The sequence below is a fragment of the Drosophila ficusphila genome, unplaced genomic scaffold, assembly GCF_018152265.1.
Source record: "Drosophila ficusphila isolate 14025-0441.05 unplaced genomic scaffold, ASM1815226v1 contig_412, whole genome shotgun sequence".
Lineage (NCBI taxonomy): Eukaryota > Metazoa > Arthropoda > Insecta > Diptera > Drosophilidae > Drosophila > Drosophila ficusphila.
Window position 1 is genome coordinate 845,728 of NW_025064326.1, and position 9,766 is coordinate 855,493.

The window sequence follows — 9,766 nt, forward strand, 5'->3', positions numbered from 1 at the left end:
TCTTCTCAAATACAGAATCTCCAAGGGTAAGTAAAGCCTTGTCTTCTATTGTACAGAAATATTGCAATTTATTTTGTAGAATTAAAAAAGAACAGCACAGTTCACAAATCTAGTATTTGCAGGCTAAAAGTAAAAAACCAACTTTTGGGGTTATCATCATCTTCATCTCTCCATCCTCATCATCATCATCATCATCTTGCTGTGACCAACCTCAGTTGATCCCTGCCTTTGGTATCGTTTCCCGCCTCTCCTTAAGAGGGCTCTTTGGTCTCTCCATCTCCGCATCGACCTCCATCCCCGAAGGCTCACTCGAAGTAGCGCTTCTTGAGGTCCGGCGGATAGGTCACGTAGATGTAGTGCTCGTTCTGACCCAGACCCGCCTCCTGCTGCACGATCTCGTGCGTGGAGGCGGAGGCACGAAGGGATTGCTGCGAGGAGCCCGCGTGGCGGTGCCGCGTGTCCAGCGGCCGCGGGTGCGTGTTGTAGTGCCGCTGGGCCTCGCCGGCTGCTCCTGCTGCTGCGGACTGTCCCTGTCCCTGTCCCGCAACCGATCCGGGTCCTGATCCCGATCCCGATCCAGCCGCCATGCCGGCGGCGGTGGGGCGCGAGGAGCTACTTGTATAGTCGCGTCGGTCTAAAATGTCCTGTGGGTAGGCCAGGCTCGTCGAGTGGCGGTGCTGCAGGTGGGGGTGCTGGCCCGGGTGCCCCGGCTGCACCACCCGGTGGTGCAGCGGCGTGTTGGCGTTGGAGGAGCTGCTGCGCCCGGCCCCTTGGGTGGGCGTGCCCACCTGCGGACCCACCGGACGCTGATCGGCGATGTAGTGCCGCGGACTGTGCCGGTGGAACTGCACCTGCTCCGGGTACAAATCCCGCACGGAGGCCGCCTGCTGCTGCTGCTGGTAGTAGTACTGCTGCTCCTGGAGCAACTGCTGCTGCTGCTGCTGCTGCTGAAGCTGTTGATGCTGCTGCTGGGCGTCCAGATCGAGGTCGTGCCGCGTGGCATAGTCCACATGGTAGTGGTGGGCCGCCGCCGGAGCGCCTGGCATGTAGATGCTCCCGCCGATGCCGCCGATGGAGCCCGGGCCGTAGTAGTGGTTCGCGCTGATTGTCGTCTCTTCGGAGCTGAAACAGACGACTTGGGTTCGCTCAATCTCAATCTCAATGGGGGGACCAGGAGGCCGGGGCACACTTACTCGAACAGGATCCAGATGATGTAGTAGCAGAAGCAGATGCCGGTGGACAGCACGAAGATCAGGATCACGATCAGGCCCCACGGGAAGGCGCGCGGCTCCAAGGGACCGTCCTCCCAGTAGCGGTCGCAGGTGAGGTACCAGCACACCGCCTTGTTCATCTCCTCTGCGGGATAAGGATAAGCATTAGTTGCTGTAAAGTATGAAGGAGTCCAGATGAAGATCTCACCCTCCATCTCCTTAAAGGCCTGGTCCGACATGGAGAGCAGCAGTCCGCCGATGCAGCTGCGCAGGAGCAGCTCGCAGCGGTTCTTCAGCCTGCTCAGCTCCTCCGGCTTGCAGTTAGCCCGCGCCTTGTTCCCGTTCCCGCTGGCGCCCGAGCCCTCCTCCGCCTTGGCCTCGTCGGCGGAGTGGCCACTGCCCTCGGTTCTCCCGCTGCCCTCCTCGTCCTCCTCCTCGTCCGTCTCGTTCTGCCTGCCGGACTCCGCGTCCGCCGCCGGTTGCAGGTGCGCCTTGCCCAGCTCCTTGAGCTTGTGCAGCAGCTTCTCGCCCGCCGACCTCGGCCTGGCCGCCGATCCGTCCTCCGGGGAAGGGGATGGATCTAGGCGAAGGGGATTGGCTGTGGTGGATGCTCGCTCTCGGGGATAGACTTTGTGGTGGTTGTGATGGTGGTGGTGGTGGTGGGTGTGGGGGTGTGTTCGCTCACCTGCCGGCGACTGATCCTGTTTGCTGGCCTGACTTGGCTTGTCTTGGAGTAATTGACGGTTTTGTACTTTGGCGGCACGCGAGGCACCCAATGTGGAAGTTCTGTGTTGGATGGACAATCAAGTAACTGAAGAGTGAGTAAAGCAGCAGAACCCACCTTGGTATTAAGCTCAAGTAGGCGGCATTCGCTTTGGCCAACGCGGAGTTCTGGCCGAGGGAGTCGCCCCAGACCTCGATGTCCGTCACGATGTGCTGGTCCCCGAACTTCAGACTGGACGCATCCTCCGTCTCGAACACCTCGCACCGCATTATGTCGCAGAAGTCGGCCAGGCAAACGGCATCCTCCGCCTGATGGGAAAACATTTAAGATTAATTCGGTTAATCGGGATGTACGCATCACAACCATAAGTTTGTGAGCTACTTATCACTACGGATTACTGTGAATCGAAAAGAGTAGCTAACCTCATTGATGATGCTCTTGTGGCGGGTGTCGAAGTGCAGGTCCAGGTGCTTCTCCTGGTAGAAGCTCTTGCCGCACTTCCTACACGTCCACTGGGTGGGTCGGTCCCTCTGCTTGGCATCCTGGCGAGGGGCGAAAACGTCCCGGAAAGGATGCAGCGGGCACTCCAGCGGCAGCTTCACCTGCAAACGAATTGATTAGAGAAACCCATCAAAAGCAAAAGCAATCAGTCGACTCACCTGATGCTTGTCCAGAATCGGAGTCCATTTGGAGCGCACTATCTTGCGCACCAGTCGGCTGTTATCTCGCGAGCAGAGGATTCTGATCACATTCGTGGGCGGCCATGGAATCAGCAGCAGAAAGTAGACCAGTGCAATCTGAAAGGGTTTCATCGAGGCCTCTTAATTTGGCACGAAACGAGGAGCACGCAACTTGCCGGCTGACCTAAAACCACCCTTCCTTTCTTTTTTGGGTCACTTAAAGTTTAGGGGAGAAACCCCGCAGAAAATCGATAGCGAAAAAATGAATGGACGGGGAGGGCAGTTGCGTCTTCGTGGAGCACGGAATCCCTGGGATTGGGAATTGGGATTGGGGACGTGGCAGGGAGCCAGGGACTCACCTCGAAATTATGATATTTAGGCGACATTCATACTATGTATTTGTGGTCGCTGTTGTTTTTCGTGTCTCTCGTTTTTCGGGCCGCAGGTGCAAGGAATTCCTCTGAATCTTTGCTCCTTTCTAGGTTAGGTTTCCTCCTTGGCTTTTTCGGGGAGTGGTGGAAAGTCGTAAGGCAGTACAGTAAATATAGCTTGCAGCTTCTTCTGTGATTGGTTTTCCTGTTACGGATTTAGCTATCTGTAAAAAAATAAAGTCCAGATTGAGCTTGTCCTACGTCCGCACGGGTGAAAATTTCTACGCTCTCTGAAAGCGAATTCGCCACTTCCTGTACCGCTTTCTCTCCCTCTCTCTCTCCGCGCTCTCTTTAGACCGTTGTCCTGCGCCAATTATCGACAGCTGAGCCAGGGTTTCTTTGACAGAGTTTATCGATGGGTTAACTTTAGTAACAGGTCCTTGTCTTAATTTGAATTTTATTAAAGATAAGCAAATACAATTAAAGCCTAATGCCAAAGTAAAACACACTTGATTCATAATTTAAATCCGTTTTATTTTGTAGTGGTTGGTTTTTGTGTTGCAATTCCTTTTTGTCGGCAGGAACTGCCTGTAGGTTTTCTTTTTTCCGCTCATCATCTTTTACTATTTTACAAAATTCTAAACTAAAATTAAATTGTTTTTATCGCACAACTTTCTTGAACAAAGTCATCTCTTGAATTGGGGGCGTTTCCAGGCCGAAAACGCCCAGCTAGGCATTTAAATACTAGTGTACAGCCGGCGAGCGCTTTCTTGAGAATGGGCGATGAGGATTCACAGTCCATTGTAGACGCGATTGATGGAGGATTGGTCGAGTATTTTCTTGAGCGCTAAAATATGAAAAATAAAAGTTGAATTAAAGGCATAAACATAGAACGTAGGCTTATCGGTTGTTGTGGGAACGTTCGAAGACACTCACCTTCCTTATCCTCTTCCGTGAGATCCTTTTTGGGGAACTCCACGTCGAAGGTGATGTACAGGTTGCCGGTGAGGTTGTTGTTCTCGAAGTTGGGCATGCCCTCGCCCTTCTTGCGGATCCTGGCCCCCGGCCACGTGACCTTCTCCCTCGTGACAGGCACCAGGTGCCCGTCCAGGTGCTTTATCTCCATGGAGAAGCCGACGAGAGCGTCCTGCAAGCTGATGGTCACATTGGTGTACAGATCGTCGTCCTTCCGCAGGAATCGTGGGTGCGGCATCTGCTGGACCCTCACGATGAGGTCTCCTGGCTCGCCGTCGATGTGGGGCTCTCCCTCGGCCACGAACCTCGTCTCCTGGCCGTCGACCATGCCCTGCTCCACCTCGATTTCGAGGGTGCGCTCCTCGTTCACGAGCTTCACATTCGGGCACTCGTCGCACACGGTTTGCTGTATCATCTGGAAGCGACCGGGTCCCAGGTTCCGCGTGACCATCTCCTGCCGGCAGTTGCACTTCCTCGTGCCCGAGGCGGGCTTCATCACGGGCTTGTTCCGCACAATCTCCACAAAGTTGCCGGAGTAGAGCTCCTCGAGGGAAGCATACAGGTTCATCACGATGTCCGCCCCCCTTGGTGTGTCCTGCTGCTGCGGGTCCCCGTTGCCGAAGTGGAAGCCGAAGTCCCCGAAGAAGCTGGAGAAGGGATCGCCGCCGTGGTCCATCATGCCCTCCTTCTTCAGGCACTCCTCTCCGCAGCGGTCGTAGGTTTTCCGCTTGTCCGGATTGGAGAGAACTTCGTAGGCGGCACCCAGGTCCTGGAATTTGGTGGAGGCATCTGGGTCGTCCTTGTTCTTGTCGGGGTGAAGTTCCTTGGCCAAGCGCCGATAGGCCTTTTTTACCTCGTTCGTGTTGGCGTTTTTCTTGATGTTCAGTATCTTGTAGAAGTCCCGCCCGGCGAAGGCCTCCTCCACCAGCAAGAGGGCCAGCTGGACCACCACCAAGCACTTGATTAGCTGCATTTCGTTTTCGAGTCCGGTTGTTTCAGTAATTCATGCTATTTTCCCGGGAAATTGAATCTTAAACGCTGGCAAAAATGTAGAATTGTGTAGTTGTCGCCGCTTGCTCGTTGTTTGTGTGTGTGCGTCGTGGTCTGCGCTGATTGGCCACCGCCGGCGGCAGGGTTGTCGTCTTTTATCGAGGCTAACAGCTGACTGCGCCTAACAGTCAGCGACAGAAGCTCTGGCAACGTTGCTTGCAGTGCTAACAGTTCTGTAAAGTACATCTGGTCACACTGGCCGAAACGCGAAGATAAATAAAGAAATAAATTGTTTAATCCAATTAAACCAGGCAAGCTGCAGGTTTGTCGCTTATGTGTGGTTGTTTAAGGTTCTTCGCCAACACGCAAGTGCTCTTATAAATAGTTGGCTACCGGATTTCAGCTTACTAACGAAGACGTCCAGGCTTAAGTTTCGAGGTAAAAGTAATTGAAATTCAATAATCCTCTTGAATTAGGCCTACATAACGGTATTTTTTGGAATTTCAGGCTGTTTTAATAGGGATATTAACCACAAAAGCGGGAATCCCCGTAAAACTATTGCAATTCCATAATTACGCATAATTAAGTTCAAGGCCAAACGAAACTGCAACTGTGTGCGAGATTAAAGAGGTGAGTAATTCATCACTTTACTTATTCAGCCGGTAATTCAGTGTAATAATACGTGATAATTTGCGGCAGAGAGAATCGCAAGTCGATGATGTCAACAATGCTTAGCTTAGCTAAGTCAAAGAGCAGGGCTTGCACTTTTAAAAATCCGAACATCCCATTAGGTTGCGAATTTATTGCTGTTATTGACAGTGAAACCTGTTCCAATCGAGTTCTCACTTATATAACCACCGCTTCTAGGATTACAAAGAAGACCAGTAATCTCAATTGTAGGATAATCATAAAGTGGAGAAATTTGTCTAACTTTTAAGTTTGATTTAGAGATCTTCCACTGTAGTCGCGAACCCCTTTTTCCCTGTTATCAGTCGTTGAACAAAGACGAGTACATAGTATAGAGCCCAATAATCCGACAAAAACAAAACTGAGTCAGCCAATAAGAGTAAACAAAGGAGTAAAGAATGAATTCAAGTTTCAATACGATATGCACTAGACTTCTGATAAAAAGAGGCCCCGTTTTTATTACATATGTAGGTATGTATGTCAAATCTTCCGTTTGATGTGTACAATACAAAGAAGATATAGTATGCTAGAGTAGATTTGGCTTAGCACATGTCAACCGGCTAATCGATATCTCCCGAGAGCTTATCTTATCGGTGCCATAAATAGGAACCCCTTGTGAGCGTTTGCATGTACCAAACATCTTGAACAAGCGCAAAAAACAAATGAAATGGCCAAGAAATGCGGGTATTACCAAGATAAGGATTTTTATCTAGCATTTCAAGCTGCCGATCTGTGCCAATTAGCGTCCAGCAATCCCATTCACATTTTTGGGCTCATTTAGGATCAGTGAAATAAATAAAATCGGCGGTTATCCATTTAAAAACGACGTATCTACAGGTCTATTGTTGTCCAAATAAAAAATATTTAGAGCTTTTGGAAGCGTACATTTTTGAACCTTCTATCATGCAAACATTCCCGATTAGCGAAATCCTAAGATTAGTTAGTAGTAAACGTCAAGTGGCTCCATTTAAAGACCACAAGAAGTCCGCTGGCCATCAGTTTCTCCCTGCCAGGGGACGCGTGCGGTTGTGATATTTCCCATAGTGCCTGGTCTGGAGTACTTTCGATCCGCCTCGATTGGGATTTAGTAAGTGTTGGGCTCCTCAACAGTGGCAAGTGCTTCCTGACTGGGGAGATCTGCGGATGTCTGCACTTGAAGTTGGCTGTACGGCGAGTGGACTGTCCCCGTAATCTTCTCCAGCTGTCAGGGCGAGTGCAGCGGACGTAGACCGCTCATTCAAATACGAACGGACCTAATCGCAGATGCTTATCGAATACTTAAGCAGGGACAAAACAGCGATTAGCCGGGTGTTTTTGCTAATGTTAGAAACTCTGCAGGGTGTCAGGATGGCTGAAACCGGGAACAGTCGAATAAAAATTCCCCGATAAGCCGCGATACGGTTTATGGACACTGATTATGCAAGCGAAAATAACCCAACGGACTCTGCTCCACTTCCAGATGCAACGCAGTGCCTGAAAGGAATTGATCGCTGCCCGAATCCTTGGATCTTCCGCATCCCACATATCCCACCATGTGCTGCAAGTGCTGCGGGGAAACTCAACGCAAGGCCTGGGTCTTCGGCCTGGGATCGCTCTTCCTAGTGCTCGGAATACTCGTCGTGGTTTTCTGGCCCGGTATTGCCGATAACCTCGTGGAGGATGTAAGTACACTTCATTAAGGAAACAAATTTGAAATTGTAAAATCCAAAAGTAGCAGTTTTAGTTACTAGTTTTCTGCCGAAGATCCATAAACTGAGTAATTAGACCATTAAACTTATCAAGTCCGTGTTATTTATAAAGCAGCTGTGTTAATTGGCATTTAATAGAATAAAAACAAAGAATGTTAGTATTGACCCAAGACCATTATTCAACAAATGCGTTTTCATTTTCCTCTGTTATATTCTGATATTAACTGATACGATCTCAATAGCCCTATCAAATATTTTTCTTTTGATTGGTTATTATTTGAAATTAAAGATTTATGGCTCAAATTCAAATTAATACGTTGATTGCAAAGATTTTAAGTCCTTTTGATTTAGAGATAAGATAACAGAAATTTATGATTTATTATCTAGCTACACCAATTTACATTTACAAAGGCACTAATAACTTGTTTTTCTGTTTCAGGGCCTCACCCTGAAGCCTGGCACCGACACCTACGACAGCTGGCTGGAGGCACCCATCCCCATTTACCTCAGCTTCTACATGTTCAACTGGACGAACCCCGAGGACATTAGAAACCCAAACATCAAGCCGAACTTCGTGGAAATGGGTCCGTACACCTTCTTGGAGAAGCACAAGAAGGAGAACTACACGTTCTACGAGAACGCGACGGTGGCCTACTATGAGCGCCGGACGTGGTTCTTCGACCCGGAGAGATCCAACGGCACCCTGGACGACCTGGTGACCGCTGCCCACGCGATCACCGCCACGGTGGCGGACGAGATGCGGAACCAGCGCAAGATCGTCAAGAAGATCATAAACTTCATGTTCAACCGCGAGGGCGGCGAGCTGTACACCACGAAGCCGGTGGGCGAGTGGATCTTCGACGGGTACCAGGACAACCTCACCGATTTCCTGAACCTGTTCAACACCTCCATGATCGACATTCCCTACAAGCGCTTCGGCTGGCTGGCTGATCGAAACGAGTCGCTGACCTACGACGGCCTGTTCACCATCCACACGGGCACCGACGACATATCCAACCTGGGCCGACTCACCCACTGGAACGGAAAGCCGCAGACCGGCTTCTACGATATGCCCTGCGGAGTGGTCAACGGCACCACCGGCGACTTGTTCCCGCCCAAGATGAACGTGAGGGACGAGATCACGGTCTTCGCCACCGACGCCTGCCGCTTCTTGAACCTCCGGCCGCAGGGCACCTATGAGAACCACGGCCTGACCGCCACCAAGTGGGTGGGCACCGAGGAAACGCTCGACTCCGGGGAGAACTACCCGAACCAGAAGTGCTTCTGCGACGAGGCGCGATTCGGCGATGAGTGCCCCAAGACGGGCGTCGTCGAGTGCAAGGAGTGCCGCGACAAGGCGCCCATCTACTCCTCCTTCCCGCACTTCTACCTGGCAGACCAGTCGTACATCGATGCTGTCAGCGGAATGAAGCCGGAGAAGGAGAAGCACGAGTTTTTCCTGGCCGTGGAGCCCACCACCGGAGTGCCTGTCCAGGTGCACGGCCGTATCCAGATCAACATGATGATTGAGCCCGACGACGACTTCGAGTGAGTATCAAATGAAGCGGAGTAACCGTCACTATATAGAGTATTAATAATTTAAATTTACTTGCAGCATCTATCGCGGTGTGCAGAAGGTCCTGATGCCCATGTTCTGGTTCGACCAGTACGCAGAGCTCTCCGCCGACCTGGCCTCCAAGGCCAAGGTAAGCGTTAACTCGCCATTGAAATCCGATCCATGCTAATGCAATGCTGCCCCTTTCAGTTGGCCATCAACCTCTCCAGCTATGGAATAATCTTCGGCTACTCAGTGATTGCCTTTGGCAGCATCTTCCTCATCACCGGCATCACGTTGACCGTGACTAAGAAGTGGGTGCGACGGGCCCCCGAGGACGAGGACATGCTGACCAACTAGATGTTAGTAGTATTAAGCGCAGCCAAAGTGCCAGGACTTGTTAACTCCCCTAGTTCATTCTGATAGTCGCGACTCGCTTGTTGTTCGTTGCCAGTTACGCGTTATGTAATATGTAAGTGATACCGATCGGCGTTCGTCTTGCATCTTGTGATAGCAAAGCCTACTCTTAACCTAACCAATCCCTACTCTACCGGCAGTATCAGGATGCCGCCTACAAATCATTTCCAAGCCAATACGTTCTGATGGAGATTTTACTTATGGTAGTCGTTAAACCAAATTACACTAAACTAAAACACACCAACACAATTCGATTTTACTTTTCATTTTATTTTGAAAGATAATTTTTACAATTTTTGAATTTTTACTCATGGACTTTTTACTTATCGTATACGATTGTTGGATGTTTCAACGGTTTGCTTTATAAATGCATTAATTGAATGTTGATGTTTTGTAAAATAATAAATTATAGTAATTGTATATGCATATATATTTATTTATATATATATGTATTTGTGTTTATGTAAG

At 50.2% G+C, this 9,766-nt stretch overlaps 3 protein-coding genes across 7 annotated transcripts; 1 reads left to right on the plus strand and 2 right to left on the minus strand.

Moving 5' to 3' along the window:
• Nucleotides 1-46: 46 nt before the first annotated feature.
• Nucleotides 47-3,262, minus strand: LOC108091461. 4 transcript variants are annotated; one of them, XM_017190672.1, is made up of 8 exons: nucleotides 2,975-3,262; nucleotides 2,595-2,732; nucleotides 2,358-2,537; nucleotides 2,053-2,243; nucleotides 1,897-1,997; nucleotides 1,420-1,791; nucleotides 1,194-1,356; nucleotides 47-1,122 (listed from the first exon to the last, which is right to left on the minus strand). In XM_017190672.1, the coding sequence occupies exons 1-8, from the start codon at nucleotides 2,999-3,001 to the stop codon at nucleotides 306-308; spliced, it is 1,989 nt and encodes a 662-aa protein (XP_017046161.1). In that variant the 5' UTR covers nucleotides 3,002-3,262; the 3' UTR covers nucleotides 47-305. The 4 variants fall into 4 exon arrangements, with proteins under 4 accessions (XP_017046161.1, XP_017046160.1, XP_017046159.1 ...); XM_017190671.1 differs by having other exon boundaries at nucleotides 1,420-1,839; XM_017190670.1 differs by having other exon boundaries at nucleotides 1,420-1,997.
• A 237-nt stretch (nucleotides 3,263-3,499) lies between these two features.
• On the minus strand, nucleotides 3,500-5,073 carry LOC108091464 (dnaJ homolog shv). The gene is made up of 2 exons (XM_017190676.2): nucleotides 3,923-5,073; nucleotides 3,500-3,833 (listed from the first exon to the last, which is right to left on the minus strand). Exons 1-2 carry the CDS (start codon nucleotides 4,932-4,934, stop codon nucleotides 3,778-3,780), a joined length of 1,068 nt encoding a protein of 355 aa, XP_017046165.1. The 5' UTR covers nucleotides 4,935-5,073; the 3' UTR covers nucleotides 3,500-3,777.
• A 119-nt stretch (nucleotides 5,074-5,192) lies between these two features.
• On the plus strand, nucleotides 5,193-9,547 carry LOC108091462 (protein croquemort). 2 transcript variants are annotated; one of them, XM_017190674.2, is made up of 6 exons: nucleotides 5,193-5,389; nucleotides 5,459-5,581; nucleotides 7,098-7,299; nucleotides 7,766-8,874; nucleotides 8,942-9,032; nucleotides 9,092-9,547. In XM_017190674.2, the coding sequence occupies exons 3-6, from the start codon at nucleotides 7,171-7,173 to the stop codon at nucleotides 9,239-9,241; spliced, it is 1,479 nt and encodes a 492-aa protein (XP_017046163.1). In that variant the 5' UTR covers nucleotides 5,193-5,389; nucleotides 5,459-5,581; nucleotides 7,098-7,170; the 3' UTR covers nucleotides 9,242-9,547. The 2 variants fall into 2 exon arrangements, with proteins under 2 accessions (XP_017046163.1, XP_017046164.1); XM_017190675.2 differs by lacking the exons at nucleotides 5,193-5,389; nucleotides 5,459-5,581 and adding an exon at nucleotides 6,653-6,725.
• Nucleotides 9,548-9,766: the final 219 nt, after the last annotated feature.